Source organism: Lepidochelys kempii, chromosome 2 (assembly GCF_965140265.1).
Source record: "Lepidochelys kempii isolate rLepKem1 chromosome 2, rLepKem1.hap2, whole genome shotgun sequence".
Taxonomy (NCBI): Eukaryota; Metazoa; Chordata; order Testudines; family Cheloniidae; genus Lepidochelys; species Lepidochelys kempii.
In genome coordinates, this window is record NC_133257.1 from 221,057,789 (window position 1) to 221,074,092 (window position 16,304).

General features: G+C 47.6%; 1 protein-coding gene across 1 annotated transcript; it reads left to right on the plus strand.

The window, feature by feature from the left end:
• The first annotated feature begins 4,844 nt into the window (after nt 1-4,844).
• Nucleotides 4,845-9,116, plus strand: DLX5 (distal-less homeobox 5). The gene is made up of 3 exons (XM_073329561.1): nt 4,845-5,332; nt 7,064-7,248; nt 8,344-9,116. Exons 1-3 carry the CDS (start codon nt 4,978-4,980, stop codon nt 8,668-8,670), a joined length of 867 nt encoding a protein of 288 aa, XP_073185662.1. The 5' UTR covers nt 4,845-4,977; the 3' UTR covers nt 8,671-9,116.
• Nucleotides 9,117-16,304: the final 7,188 nt, after the last annotated feature.

A 16,304-nucleotide genomic window follows, 5' to 3' on the forward strand; every position in this document is an offset into this window, starting at 1 on the left:
TCTGCAACTTGGTGCAATTATTGACAATCGTCCCACGATTCAAGTCGTAAAGTAAGTAAACTTGCTTATAGCCGTTTAAGTCATTCTGAAATAGAGATGTGTTGCTGCCAAAGTGGATTAGTTAAAGTGGGATCAGACACCAGATAAATTGGAAAAAAAAAAAAAAAACCACTTTGGGGGGAGAGATGAGAGGAAGCCAGGCAGTTTATGTCAAAAAACCCAAAGTTATACACAAGAGAAAAAAAACCCCATCCATTCCTGTGTAGACAAGTCTGTGTCTCTGCGGCGTGTAGAGTATATACACTGCACACACCCCTAGCTGGGATATAAATAGCAGCATAGATGGTGAGGCACTGCTTAGGAGAATAAAGACATGCCCGAACCTTTGGGTATGTACGCTATACTGCTCTCTACAAGGTCAAACCGTGCTGCCCATGTCTGCAGTGCTATTTTCAACAGAGTAGTTTCCCACAGCTTCCCCACTGCCAGAGCCTTATGTGTAACTGCACCTACACGACACTCTGCCACCAGCGTAGACAAGGCCCTTTGATGTGGTACAGGATATGTTCTGGGGAGCACCCAGTTTCCTGGCTCCTTTGTAGCCCGGCCCTTCAATGCTGTAGAACTAAAGATAGTCTGATTTCTGTTTATTTTTTAATTGAAAATTTCCATGGACATTTTTGAGTTTTTACCAAAAACTCAAGGCCAAAACTTGTTTTTCCCTGAAAACTTGAAGATACAAAGATTTCGTCTGGACATCAAAAGCTGTCATCTGAAATCTTTTGGTCTTCAGCTGAAATATGTGGATGAAAAAACAATTGTTTTCCTGTGAAAAGCAGGCACTGTTCGCTATATAGTTTCATCAACAACCCAATTTTCTCTTGAAACAGAGTTTGGGTGGAAAAATTTCAACCCGCCCTATGTAGACTGACAAGAGGACTCAGGCCTGTCACCTGCTGTCAGCCTGGGGTTTAGTACTTCTGCCAGCATAGTGAATCTGGCTGGGTGTGTAACCCACTCACCTACTGGGTGTGGTGTTGTGTCCCATCTAGTGGCACCGAGACCACTTCGGGCTTGTCTACACTTACATTTTACAGTGCTCTAACTTGCTGGCTCAGGGGTGTGAAAAATCACCCCCCCCCCCCCCAGCGCTCGGAGCTATTCCCCTGGTGGAGGTGGATTACCAGGAGTGCTGGGAGAGCTTTAACTGTGACCACACTCGCACTTCAAAGCGCTGAGGTGGGAAGACTCCCACAGCAGCGCTTTGAAGTTTCTAGTGGCAGTAGCCTTAGAGAGAGAGTTAAATGCGGCTGCTCTACAAGGTTAGCTAACAGACAGGTGGCTTTTAGCGCGTGCTGGAGAGGCTCACGCACCAAGCTCCAGACGTCTCCAGTTCGATCCCACCTGCTGCCGACCTGGGTCTGTCGGGCTCCAGGTGCACACCGGGTAAATGACTTTGGCAAAGATCCCACAGGATGTCAGAGGCGGAGAACCCACGAGGCCCTTATCCCTTGGCCCCTAGCTAGCCCGCAGGGGGTGCCCGCCTCTCTTCAGCCCATTTGCCTTTGGCCTCCCTGTCTCACACAGTGACGCTGCCGCGCTCAGGCCGGCTGCTTGCTTGGTTTCCCCGCTTCAATCCCCCGCCCCGGCTTCCTGGCACCTGCAGCTGCATAGCCCAGTAGGGCCTGAACGCCAAGCCGCCTGTTAGGGGTGCGCAACAGCAGCAGCCCCTTGCGGAGAGCGGCTGGGGCGATTCTGCTCTGCCCATGCAGCGCTCCCGGCCGGCATTACCGAGCAACACCGCCAGGGGGTGCAGGAAGCGCTGAGCAAGGCAGGAGCCCCAGCCTGCAAAGGCGGAGGGGCAGGCTGCCCTTGCTCCGAGAGCCTGGCCGTCGCCAGGCAGGTACCTGTGCTGGGGTGGGCCAGGAGCAGTGTGCCTCTAGGCCACTGTGTGGCGCTCCTAGCACAGGCATCAGCGTCTGCTTGAGCAGCTGCCAGAGCCGGGACCCTTGGATGCTGAAATAACTCACATTCTTCCTACGTGTCACAGCTGGGAGCGCAGTTCAGTGTCTGTCCCATGATCTCCCCGCTCCCGCGCCTCCCCCTCGGGTTGCAGGCCGAGATGCGACTCGCCTCGTCAGTCGCACAAACTCCGCAAAAGTCGTTTGTTTTTTAAATCTTGCAGGAATAAAAAATGCAGCGATTTGAGCCTTCTGCTGCAGGGGCGTCTAAGCAGGGGCCCTGGGCAGAGTCTCCCTCAGCCACTGAGCCAACCATGTGCTGATAAACAATGACCATATTGTGAAATAGAAAACAGACTCCCGCTCCTTATAAAATGCTCTCTCCCTACCGGATGTGTTAAATAAAAACCACTGAGAAAAACAGAAGAAAGTCAAGAAAATCGGGTTCAGACTGGTAAAGATGGGGGCAGGAAAGCCAGAGAGAAACTGGCGAGGGCCAGTAATCCTCCCTCAGGTGGACTAAGGGACAAGAGATGTACCTTTTCAAAAAATCAGCTGTTTGGTTGTGTGATTATCTGGGGGGGGTCCTATTATTATTTTAATATTAAAACTTCTAACTCCAGGGGCCTGTGAATAATACAAAGGAACCAGCGTTCTGTTCTGGAGGATTGTAACCCAGATGCACAAAGGCAGCTGCAGATGACCATGTCATTAAGGTTTGGCTGGTAAATCCAACTCCGGTTTTGGACCGTGCCTCAGAGTAGCGCGATGTCCGCACTATATTGCGCTTTATTTTCGTCTTTCAAACGTTACTATCTTGCCCGGGCGTGTTGAGGTGCATTGCCCAGGAATTTATGGTACAAAAGCGTCTCTCGCTCTCCCTGCTTCATCTGGTTAAAATCTCCACCGTCCCTACCAAATGGATGCAAATTGGACATTTTAATAAACTTGCTTTCCCCCCCCCCAGTGGTAAACAGATCCCCCGCCCTCTCCGCCCCTTTTTTAAAAAAGTATTTGCAATTGATTTGAGTAAGTGATTCATATAATTAAATGGTTAGGGATTTGTTTAATGTGATTTTATATGAGCTGCGGACATTTCCAAAGCAAACAATGAGTTCAAGTACAACATACATGGTTGTGTTACAAGTGTTACCCAGCTGGCTAGGAGATCTTCAGAGAGCAAACAGTCTAAATCTGGAGAGTAAACAGCTTCAGAAAAATCTACAAGTCCCCAGGTCACTGAAAACAGCCTTTTATTTGTTTTCCCTAATGTCTAGTAAAATCTGATACATTTTTGCAGTGCTATTGTAAAATACTTTGAGACGGGCGCTCACCGATCTATTTCTGTTTTAAGGGGACCTGGGGCTGCTTTGGCGGGGGTTTGTTGTATGTGTGCTTTTATTTAACTGCTCTGCGGTGTGGATCTAGTGCTACATTTACTCAAGACTATATTTTGATCATCATAGAGAGACCAGTGTTAGGGGGGGTTGTGTATGGTTTTGCTGCAAATAAAAGAATGGCTCTTGAAAGCAGACCTCGTTAAACCAGTCTTTGGGGGCAGTGGGATTGTTATGTTCTAAGGGGGGAAATATTTTATACCAAATTTAAAAAAGCCCAAGCAGACTGGAAAGGACATTATATATGTATCTTAGTACATAGAATTTAGAAGGATGAGTGAAAGTTCTGGGATGGAGAGGAGACCGCATAAAACCTGAATGGTAACTGATTTAACTACAAAACATCTTCCCACCAGCCATTTTTTTTTATGGAAGTAGCTCCAGAAATAACTCTTGGGGCAAACCCTCAGTTAAGAAGCACAGCACGCTTTCTCCCATTTCTACGTGTCACCCTGTCCTTTCTTTAGGTGCCATCGATTTCCCCAGCCTCTCTCTCTGGTCACAGCAACAGCGGGGTCATTTGCAACGAGACAGTTTTAAACCTCCAGAGCTACGGTCGTGTGGAGCAATAGCATTATCGAGCCATGGGGCTTGAGGAAGGCGAGAAGGATCCGGCCCGTTGGGATTCGGTCCTGTGTGAAAGGCACCTGGCAGTCGCGTGGGGCTGTGTTACACACTTATTCCAATGGCGAGCGTTGCACAGCCATGGAACCCACGTAACAGAGTAACTTACTAGACCCTGTCCCGTGCTCAAGTCTCCTGCAAAACCTTGTTGATATCAATGGGGAGTTCGGCTGGAAAACTGATACCCCGGGATGAGGTCTTTATTGCATGCCGTGATTGGACTAGATCTATTTTACATTCATTCGTTGTATTTAACAGAAGTTCTGCGGCATGTCTCTGAGGGGAGGAAGAGCCCCCGGATGAGAAAGTTACTGATTTGTTTCCCACCAAATCAGAATTCAGAATTTAAATCAGAAATGTCCGCTACGTTAGTTACAAATACTGAAGAAGCCAACACATTGAACTCCAGTGTAATCCCCTTTCTCTCTGGACTTCCCTTCGTTATTGATCTCGCAGCAATCTACCGTACGGCGGTATGGGGCCAAATGTATCCCTGGTCTGAATTCACGGCAGTGCGTGGACTTGCACCAGGGATGAATTTAGCTCCTTGTATGTATAGAGCAGCAATGGTGACGATCTTTCACCAACCGTGGTGTCTATAATATTTGCACTTCTCTCTCCAGCTGACTGGGGAGCAGAGAATCTTCTGATACCGATGTTATGCCTTGTGCATTGCTGTTGTTATTCACTTTAAAAGAGCTTGAAATGGACTTTCCCCCCCCCCCCCCAGCAAAGCTTTGTTGTGCAAAACTAGTTGGACGAGTTAGGGTGTCGCTGCTCCTGATTGCTCTGGCCAATGGAACCCGATCCACCCTGCTGTGCGTAAGAGCGCAATTAAGGATTTAACCAAGCCTATGCTGCGCCCCAGCCAGCAGTCTGCCAGAGACAGAGACAGACACAGAGACTCAAAGACTCCCAGTCTCCTCCCCCAGACATGTCTGCTTAGCCCTGAGCAGCCCCAGCAGCCAGCCCCAGCAAGCCGCCGTCTCCAAGCTATGACAGGAGTATTTGACAGAAGGGTCCCCAATATCAGATCCAGCGATTTCCAGGCTCCTTTCCAGACGTCTGCAGCCATGCACCATCCGTCTCAGGAATCTCCAACTTTACCCGAGTCCTCGGCTACGGATTCTGACTATTATAGTCCAACGGGGGGAGCCCCGCACGGCTATTGCTCGCCTACCTCGGCTTCCTACGGCAAAGCGCTCAATCCGTACCAGTATCAGTACCACGGCATGAATGGACCTGCTGGGAACTATCCTGCCAAAGCCTATGCAGACTACGGCTACGCCAGTCCTTACCACCAGTACAGCGGGGCTTACAACCGGGTTCAGAGTTCTTCAAACCAGCCAGGTGAGAGCTGGGGTGGGGGGTGGAGGTGGCCTGGATTAATGGGGGGACATCTTGCTGGTGCGGAGGGGGAGGAAATTGACGCGATGAGAAACAGTTTGGGGGAGTAGTGGCTGCTGGGAACCCAAAACCTCAGAGCAGAATGATTCCCCGAGAGGGTTGCTGGGATGGATCCTTCCTCGGACAGTTCTGGGTGCCTGGCTTCATGGCGTTTTAACATGTATCTTGCGCAGTTAGCGATCCTTAAATGGGGTGGGAATAAAGCCACCGAATTAATCTGCATGATCTGAAAACTCCTCTCAGAAGCAGCCATCCATTAGCAAAGCAAATGCTTGTAAATTGCCCAGGGCCTCTGGGGCTGCCTCCGGAGAAATCTAAGTAAAGAAAGAGAAAGAATGTCGGGAGCTTGTCTCAAACGCCGACTTCTTGCAACCGTGGAAAGCGAAACTCTGAAGTTTGCTTCTCCCACCCCTCCCGGCCCCCGCGGCTGGGAAAATCCCTAGGAAGGGAAGGGTGAGGATCTGGCCGGAATTCTACCCCCAAAACATTGAAATGTCTGACTGCTTGTGCCGTTTGCAATGTTCTGCTTTAGCCGATCGGAGCCTGCTTCGCGATGAATGTCGTGAGGACATTGTGGTGTTCACGGCTCGGCCAATGGCTGGGGGAGGGCAGGCTCGGGTGTGGAGGGGAGAGATCTAGCTTTTGGAAAGGTTTCTGGTCCGATCTGATCTGGTCCTAGAAGTTCATGTTTAATCCTGCTCGTATTTAGCATCCCGTTCGTGTGCGGAATGAAAACCACCCGCCCCCGAGCGAATCTGCTTCTCTGGGGCTCTTCTCACACTGGTCAAGATGCACACTCAGGGGCAGACGGATTTACTGGGGTACCTTATCTTTCCCCTGCCCCCACCCCTTTGTGAAACAGATTGGATCTCACACCAGACTTTTCCAGTAGCAGTCCCAATGGATTGCAGCCTCTGCAATTCTCTCCCGCCAACCTCTTACGTCATTATATACACAGCTATTCGCTTTCACGTTTTGTCCCTGTCGTTTGCTCTTGCTCATCAACTCAAAGGGAAAATAAAGGCCACTGGCGTATTAAGGCTATTTGTAAAAGAAACCAGACGCATCTGCGCGCCCTTTGCAGATCAGCGGCGAGATGATTATAACTATAATCGGCCCTCTGTCTGAGCCGGAGCCGGCCACTTTCTGTCGAGCTGAAGGAGGCCAGTTTTCTTGTGGGCCTTTGAACTGTGTAGACCTCAGTATCGCGTCTTCCCAGCCTGGCCGCCTGGGCTCTGCGGGCTGGAGTTCGAGACAGCGCAGCCTGCAATGCGGTGGCTGTCACTCGCCCGAGGGGGGAATGGAGGGATGAAATGTACTGCCCCGTGCACACCCCCCATAACTGGGCTCCTTCACAATGGGACTTCAGAGGTTTAAAAACAACAACAACCCTGAACGACTTGTAGGCTGGAAGGAACTGATCTGCCTCCCCCAATACATTTCACAAAGAGTGAACGGAAAGTGGTTAGGTGGGAGATTACTCCATTTACCCCTGCTCATTTCTTCACCTCTATTCCACCAGTGGTTTTAAATAGCCCTTACCCCGCGCGGGTTGTGTTTGCAGAGCTGGCGGCGGCAGTGGCTGGGCGAGTGGGCTGGATCTTTGCTCTTTTTCTCCACTGGGGACTTGATTTTTCCGGGAAACTCTAACCTGGTCTATTTTGGATTGTTTAGAAAAAGAGGTGGCAGAGCCCGAGGTGCGAATGGTGAATGGCAAACCAAAGAAAGTGCGCAAACCCAGGACTATTTACTCTAGCTTCCAGCTGGCTGCCTTACAGAGGAGGTTTCAGAAAACTCAGTACCTAGCCCTGCCAGAAAGAGCTGAACTGGCTGCTTCTTTGGGACTGACACAGACACAGGTAATGCAGCCTTGGGACCTATTGCGTTTTCCTTGTCGGTATTAAGACGGTCTTTCTCACCCACCAGAGAGGAGAGCCGACACCACTGGTGAGGGGTAGAAACAGTAGCCGGATCCAATGCATTAAGACGCGCGAGAGAGGCCTGCTGTTCTTGAAACGGGCCGGGTGGGTTTTGGTTCCTTGTTGTGATGGTTGATTTTTGATTCCTACCTGTGTGTTACATACAGCTCTATAGTCAAAGGCTTAGGAGCGAGCTCTCTGGCGTTCACACGCAGGAGCCGGGGTCTGCGTAAAAAGGGGAGCGGGGGGATGCGATGGGGTCACTCGCACTTCTCTGCTTGAAGGCTTTCAGATCCATATGCAGAGAACAACTCCCTGGGCACCTATCTCCAACGTTGCCCATTACAAACATAACCTCTCACTGTTACCTTCCGGGTTGAATTCATGGCACAGAAAGCGATAGATCGATGCGCTGGCCAGCCGCCCACCCGGCCTGCTTCTCTGGGGCGAGACTGGCGCGGTGGTTGGTGGTGTTTACAATCTGTCTCCGGAAAGGCACTGGAAAAAAAAATAATCCTGGTGGCTGTGCAGAGCCGGCTCAGTTTGCCAGAGAGCGCAAAGACTGCAACAGACGAATCTGAATCAGACGCGGTTCTCTCGCTTGCCTTCACTCCCCTCCCACCCCACCCCCACCCCCTTCCTTTGAAATGTTTTTGTGGGCTTTTATTACCCTCCCATAAACAAAATACTTCAGAAAGAGACGGCGGTGGCTTTCGCAAGGTAATTGCGGCAAGGCACTGCCGTCCGCAGACAAGGGAGGGGTAGCGCAGGGGCAGAGTACCTCCCGACCGGACCCGATCTTGCATCCCTCGAGCCTGGAGCCTTAAGTTGGCCCGCAGGATCGGGCCCGACCCGGTCATTGTAAATGCCACACTCGGTAGTAGATTGCTCTGGGTAACTGACCAGCTGGTGTTCGGAAAGATTTAACTCGCTTCTCTCCCCTCCTTGACTGAAGACAGACCCTAATCTTAGCCTGTTGCCTCAGATCTTTCACATTACGCTGGTATTAATCGTCTTGATTTCCCCTCCTCTCAGGTGAAAATTTGGTTTCAGAATAAAAGATCCAAGATCAAGAAGATTATGAAAAACGGGGAGATGCCTCCGGAGCACAGTCCCAGCTCCAGCGACCCCATGGCGTGCAACTCTCCACAGTCACCTGCGGTTTGGGAACCTCAGGGCTCTTCCAGATCCCTCAGCCATCATCCTCATCCTCATGCTCCAAACTCCAACCCATCCCCTGCATCCAGCTACTTAGAAACCTCCACTTCCTGGTATTCCAGTGCTAACTCCCTCAATTCCCACCTCCAGCCCCACGGCTCCCTACAACACCCGTTAGCGCTGGCCTCTGGGACAATTTATTAGACTATTTTTTTCCCTGGACTCCTGTGTTTTACTGTTAAGGAATCATAACGAAAGGAATGCCTGTGGGGGAGTTTTAAAGGGAAACAAAACAAAACAAAAAAGATTAAATGTGTAACGCTTGTGCATGTAACTTATTGCATTTCAAAGGAGACCCTTTTTTTACAGACGGACAATTTTTGCTCAGCTGTGGACACTATCAATGGTGCCTTGAAATCTATGACCTCAACTTTTCCAGAGACTTTTTTTCCCAATGTTATTTTAACCCTGTAAATAAGTGTAGATAGAGGGATTAAACTGTATATTCTGAATAAATAAAATTATTTCGACCACGAGAGACGTTTCCAAAATACCCCTTCTTCCATTGCAAGGAGAAAAAAGAACAGCGTCCTTTGCTTTTCTTGTTTGGTGGCCAGATAGATTTTTAGGGCCCGATCCTTGTGCAGATAACGACTCCTTGCTCAAAGGCGCAGCCTCATTGGAAGCACTATGGACTGTAAAAGTTTACAGGCTCTGGCCCGTGTAGCCCCCCCCCCCCCTTGTAAATCTAGAGCTGCCCGCTAGGGCAGCTTTCATCTGGAGAATGGGCTTTTCAAAGACAATTTGCACTTTACCCAACATTATTTACCATTAAAAGAAACGTACAAATTTTAACACTGGGAAAGAGAAATCTCCCAGTAAAGCCCCTCTGAATCCTGGGCAGAGAGCAATTAGCCTTGAGAGCTCCGCACTCTTCAGTCGCTGTGTGCGCTAGGGTAATTATACAAATTACATTTCCTTCAAAGGATTGGCTTCTAAATGCGACAAAAGGATAAAATGAGGGCAAAACTCCCCTTGTGCCTATTAAAAAGCGTGCGTCGGGTAGAGGCCAGCGGTACCCTGTGAATAAGGGATGTTGGAGGAACCTTTTTAACTCTGTTCATGGAAAAGCCCAGACCTCCAAGCGATCGTTATCTTCTTCATATTTAAAGTCTTACTGCAATTAACGGGGACCATTTTCAGATAAGAGGCTGGAGAGCTGATAATGGGGCAGGAGAAATGGCTTTCCCACAATACACCGGACTGATTCCAGTCGGGGGCATCAGTGATTGTATTGTGTGAGCGGGACGTGACTTCAAAATGTGTGCTTTGCTGTCCGCCTCCTCTTCTGCAGAATAAAACCATCTCAACACCCTTTATTACTATTTATTTTCTCCTGGAAGAATTCCCCCCGCAAAATAAAATAGCGGACAGGCAGGCGTCCCCTGTGCAAACAGAACAGCTGCTTTCCCAGGGCTGCACCGTGTCCTGCAGGGCCAGTCCCTGCATGGGCCTTTAGCGGAGTTGGCCAGCTCTGGGGCAGAACTGAGCCATCGCTATTAAAACCTGGGCTAGAAATAAGAAAATGTACGCGAAATTGATTGCAATGCGGGAAAACTGCAGCGATCAATGTGACAAGGGGTCCCCCCCCCCGTGGGTAAGAACATTAAAAATGGCATCCTGTCAGCTGAGGAGCTCAGTAAGAGCTGTTCCAGGGCTCGGAGACAAGACCTGAAAAGACACGCTTTGTACCCTCGGGCACAGTTACCTGTCTCTAGTCCCTTCTTCCCCGGCCCCCTCCTTCTTTTCTCCCTCCATTCTTGACCGCCGTCCTTTTTTTCCCCTCCTTCCAAAGAAAGACGCCAAGGCTTGCTGTTTTGCATCAGGTTGGGGGTGGGCGTGCGGGGGGGGGGGAGAGAGGAATTGACTTTTAGTACAATGGATTAGTCTGTTCTTTAGAACTTCTTCTTGGACGTTGGGAAGGGGTGTGTGTGTGTGTGGCAGGGAGGTTTGTGCAGAAACACGGGGACCCACAGACACATGCAGCATGCAATGACTTCATACGTGTTCCTTAGCTGGGGAGGGGGGTTGGTTATCTGTAAACATTTACTCTTTTTCTTTCATTCATTCATTTTTTTTAACTCGCTGCTTACGGGGCAGCCTGCTCCATTTTACGCATTGTTCCGGTGGGCCTTGGTTGCTTGTTGAGTATTGTCTGCTGATTGTAACTGTAAGGGTTTAGGGAATCTCCATTACTCTGAAGCTGCTGAAAAAACGCAACTTTTAACTCCTGCTAACTTCCTCTCCATTTCTTTCTTGTTCTGTGCTCGTCCTGGCGCTGCTCTAGGCAAGCGTTATTCTCAAAACAGCTTTTGAACCTGCTATGGACGTTCCCCCCTTTTTGTGATTCTCTGCCCTTTTGTTTTCAAGGTTAGGACATAAAAAGTGGAAATATATTTTCCAGAGTTTCCCCGCTTCTTTCTTTCTTTCTTTCTTTCTTTCTTTCTTTCTTTCTTTCTTTCTTTCTTTCTTTCTTTCTTTCTTTCTTATGTTTGATCTCAGCCACTTTGGTGGGTGGGGGAGAGGAAGAAAGAGGGGGGCATTTCATAGTCAGCCTTGACCTTGAAGCTTTGGGTCTGGGATTGTTTAGCCTGTTATTAAAAGCAACGGCTCCCAGTTCTGCGCGAAAACAACCAGCTCTGCCCGTAGATATTTGGATTCAGCGTCAATCCCACTCCAGGATTTAATTGCTTCTGATTATGCCCCACTCCCATAACCTCCCCCCACAAATACGCTGCCCCTAGTGCTGGGCAGATCTGCGATGGTGTAGTGCCCCGGAGCTCTCAAGCCAGGTATGTCAAGAAGACTAGGCCTGGAGAGAGGCTAGGTATAAATCCCCCAGTGTATACTAGTGTATATGCCCATCACTGAAATAGGTGGCTGTGTACACACCCTTGCCGGAGTTGCTGTGTGAAAGCCATCATCCGATCAGATGCGCGCACATCAATATCTAGCTAACGCTGCTTGGACCCGCATGGGACCGGATAGATGTTAGGACACTTCTCCCCATCCCTGCGTGCCCCTCTCCATCACAACCCCCGGTCCCCGCCCAGCTCTGGGCTCTCTCCAGCCCTCTCCGGGTAAGAGACCAGATGAACTGGCCTTTGTCTGACGTTCAGTCTGTGCTCGGCGACTTGCTGCCTTTTTCTTTTTTTCCCTGGCGGCCATGCGGAGTTGGGGCAACCCGGGGAGCCGAGAGGAGCCGCATTCCTGTGGGTGCCGAGCGGCTCCAGGGCTGAGCCGCAGGGCCTCACACCCACACAGGCGTTCACCCCCACGCAGCCCCACCATGCTCGCCCCTGGAAAGTGCGCACACCCACCCACACACACACCCCTGCCGCCGCGACACCCACAAAGTCCCCGCTTCGCCTCTGCCCTGCAGCGTCCTCCTTGGCACCCGATCGCTCCGGATATCACAGTAACAGATGGCGGATAAATCGCCCAGGAGCCTCTCTCTGCCGGGCTCCCCTAACCCTGGGTCCCTGCTGGGCTCCCTTATTACAGACAACCCATCCCCTCCTGACTCCGGGTCACGCGCCGGAATATCTCCCGGGCCCTTTCTGCGGATGGAGAGCCCTTCACCCCTGAGAAATGTCCAAGTTTCCTTCCGGGCACATATACACACGCCAACCTGTCACCACACAAACCCCAGCCAGCGCAGGCAGGCATTTTTCTCGCTTTCACTTCTCTAGGGCTCCCCAGTAAATGATCCCGAGCTGCAACTATTCCTTTGTACAGGCATTCGGGCCTCCAGACGTTACACATTTCAGCTCTGGCAGCACGGATGTGGGAATATATCAGAAAGGGGCTTCGCACATGTGTTATTTATTACATATTTCTACCACGCAATTTTGCGACTGACAGTCTTTAGGGTGTTCAGTTGTGGATTACAGAACATATATATATTGCTTCAGTTAAATTAAACACACACACACACACACACTCACCCCTCCTTGCTTTTAGTCATCGGAGCGATGTCTGCAGTAACGCAATAACCTGGTTTTTAGGTCGGACGAGAACCTTGGAGATAGAAATTGGGTAATTTACATGGAGCCTCCTTTTTGGTAAGGGAGATCCTTTGCCACAGCAATTAGATATTTCTGTTCTTTGTTCTGCGGTGCCTCTGTTTACATGTGATTTATGGGGATAAGCAGTATTTTATCTGCCAAACATACATACCTTATTGGGCCTGATCCACATCCTCAGGCAAGAAATATACAAACCCGTAAAATACCACACTTTACTACCTTTAACCAAAGAAAAATACCTCCTCAAGACACCACAGAGTTTTCATTTCATTCGGATGAGGAAGCTCAGTTTAGGTTCAGCTGTGCACGGCCAGCCACCAGATGAAATTCTGAGCACAGGGAACTGCAACCTGAAATATGGGCTGCACATCGTAGGATTTCATTGTTTTCTGCCGTTCAGAAAAGCCTGTTATGTGCATAAGACTTCAGTCGATGCGTTTGCAATAGCGATAAGGAAGCCTTTCTAATACAAATTCACTTGAAGGGCCAAATCCTCAGCTAGTGTAAATCGAGGTAGTATCATTGACTTCATGGTTGCTGAGGATCTGGCGCTAAACGTCAGATTCCAGGAAATCCTTACGGTCCCCTTTACATGTACCATATAATGTGTTGGGTAGGCTTCGACTTGTATTATCCCTGATCCTCCCTTTTCCTTTCTACAGGGTATTCTTATTGATTTCCATGAGGAACAGGCGCATACAAATCGCATATTATTAATATTCACTAACAGTAACATTATTAACATTCCCAAGAACGAATTTAGTCCTTAAAGGTCATAAATCCACACTGCATTAATCAATTCCGCCCTATAAGGAGCCCAGGACAATGGACTCTGCAGGAACTATAGGAATTTACCTATAGAACAGTTCGAACTCCTTTCCAGGTTTAATACTGAGTGGGACCAACACTATAGGCAAGAAAATACCCCGTTTGCTACCATAAACCTACAGTGATTAACCCAACATCTATTTCCTGGATCGACTTGTTTTAAAAGGCTTAACATTAATACAGTGGTTATTAAAAACAAGCAAACAAACAAAAGCACTTCGATGATTTGGCCCATTAAAAACGAAGCAGGATGGTTTGCTTCACATTCGGGGTTAATATAAACTAATCGTGAGACTAGAGCCAATAGCCCATGGAGTCAACCTGACTAGCTGTTAGGCAGCCGTGATAGTCAGGTTCCTTTGTTTAATTAATTACCATTAAGGCATTCTCTGCTAATTTCCTGTAGAACTCCTGATGACTTCTCCACTGAGTGAACGAGAAAGGGAATTAGGCCTATGGGCTCGATACTCTTGTGCTTTTTCCACGATGGCCAGATAGGATGTAAATTCAATATGGATCTTTTATTATTTATTATTATTATTAATTATTATTATATTATTAGGAAGAAAATGGTTCTGTTCCTAGCAAGACGTGCAGATGGTTAAATCATCTGAGAGAAAGCAATCACTCCACTGACAAATTTGCTTTCTTTTGGGGATGGGAGGGACCATAGGAGTGTTTAAAAAAAACCTAGGGAAATACTGCCTGGGACGAGATGAGCTGAGAAAAAGAATGATTTCAGACAGCAGCTAGCAGAAGTATCAGCCCCTGAATGCACAAGAGACTCACACTATCTGAGATTTGGACACGTAACACTGCAGACCACTGATTTGCTATTTTCTTAATTCCCGCTCTTCCTATTCCCTATGAATCAAACAGTCTTTTGTCCTTCAGAGTTTGATTTGATCGCTACTGTTCACATTTCACTTTTGTATTTTTCTCTTCCTATACCATTACTCATTGAGTGCCCCGTGAAATTACAATCCTACATTTTCAACTCAGCAACCCATTTGCAGTGCAAAAATAGGGTCTAAATAATGGCTGAATTAGCCCTACTGGACAGTTTCAGATGTAACACTCTGTAATAATTATATTGCAGCCTGGATTAGGATGCTATTATCATAATCTGGACGTTTACAATTATCTGTAATTTGCAAAGATGCGCCAGGTCTTGATTACAGCAGTTTTTTTTTTTTATCAAGCTAACCATCACTAAACAGTGACAGTAATAACAGCTAATTTTGCTGGCAATATAAGAGGTGCTGGGGTGTGCAAACAATTTCACACCTGGATGTGCTCACTCAACCAAGAATATAGAGAAAGAGCTTCTGCCCTGAGACTGCTTCTGTTCAGTATAGATTTCTAGACCCTGATCATTGCTTAACAGATTTTCACTGGGGGTAAGTTTTTATTTTTTGTATACTTCAACGCACAGTTCATCTTTATCTTTTCACACTTTCGTGGTTACTTTTGCGGTTTTTGTAATTTCTGTCATCCTATTAGACCGCTGTTTCATAGATTCAGAAATCTGTCCTTTTTATTAGTATTTCTACATAGTCGATAGGATTTGGGTTGGTTCAAGTTCTGTGACAATGGCTTTCGCTCCAGAAGCTGGGGACCTATAGGAAATTCTCTTTCTCTAGGTAGGTTTGCTAGTCGGCTGGATAGACGTTCAGAGTGGACTTGGTTTCTATTTAGATGCGTTGGAAGAAGGCTGATCGCTATACCGCAATAACTCTGAGTGTAAATCGTGAGTCCATTTTTTTGAACTGCTAGTCAAAGAGCGCACGATATAGTCATTCAGATCTTTCCCTGATGCCATGTATTTTGTACTCGTGTACCTCGTATTCATTGTCATAAATACACCGTACATTTTGAGAGGCAGGCTGTCGTTTTAACCTTGCATTTTAACTCCGAAGATTTGCTTACTGTTATTGCAAAGGCGGTAGAGTTTCTGATCAGGCAAGCACCGTTCCATCTGCAAAGAGGCACATGTAAACTACCCTTTGCCAAAGGTTTGGTTCAAAGCTCTCCCCTTTTATCTGAGAAGGGGTGGGCTTTGAAAGGAGCCATCATTTTATTTCTTGAGGTCCAAACTTTAATGCACCCCAAAGTTTTAGAAGAAAAATGTATTGCTTACCGAATATTATACAAACGTGCTGCTGAACAACCGTTCCGTGAAACCAAAATTGTAGGAAGCCATAAGGAAAGAATACAGAGAGACTTGTTCCAATTCTATCTATAGAGGACGCTGTTTCATGCAACTCTCTTTTGGTGGCAGCTATATAATGTTAGATGACACTGTCTTTGCTATCATTTGCTCACCATATTACTCTTGGAAAGGCCTGCTTGTGTCATCGTACATGTCTGTATTGGGTTCATTGCTTTTAAAAAAAAAAAAAAGTCTATCCTTGAAATATTCATAAAGTACAAGAAAAATTGTATCACATTTTTCTATGCAGTACTCCACAACGCAATGGCTATTGACAAAGCGTGCACATGTATTTTACACTACAGCAGCAACATCTACTCCAAAATACACCAGTAAAGCTCTTCTGATTCATCATATTTATGGATCACTCACACCGATTAAGTCAGTGGCTAGGAAAGGGTTAAGTATTAGCCCAGGCAGTTAAGGGACAACTGCTGTATCTTTGGATTCTGATAGAAATGGTCCTCTTGGGATATAGTATGTGTGAGTGAAGAGATAGATAGATAGATAGATAGATAGATAGATAGATAGATAGATAGATAGATAGATAGATAGATAGATAGATAGATAGATAGATCTAACATACATTTGCAACGTTTCAACTGGTTTAGGATTAACCTGCATAAATAGAGACTAGGTAGATATGCACTGGATTGTCTAAAAAAGAAAAAATACGGTTGTTTAAATGTATGGTAGCTTTCTCTCTCACG

Bases quoted from the DNA above. Each gene is read 5' to 3' on its own strand.
- DLX5 (XM_073329561.1), top strand. From the start codon at position 4,978: ATGACAGGAGTATTTGACAGAAGGGTCCCCAATATCAGATCCAGCGAT. The intron at 5,333-7,063 runs GTGAGAGCTGGG...TGGATTGTTTAG, and splicing joins GAGTTCTTCAAACCAGCCAG to AAAAAGAGGTGGCAGAGCCC. The intron at 7,249-8,343 runs GTAATGCAGCCT...CCCTCCTCTCAG, and splicing joins TGGGACTGACACAGACACAG to GTGAAAATTTGGTTTCAGAA.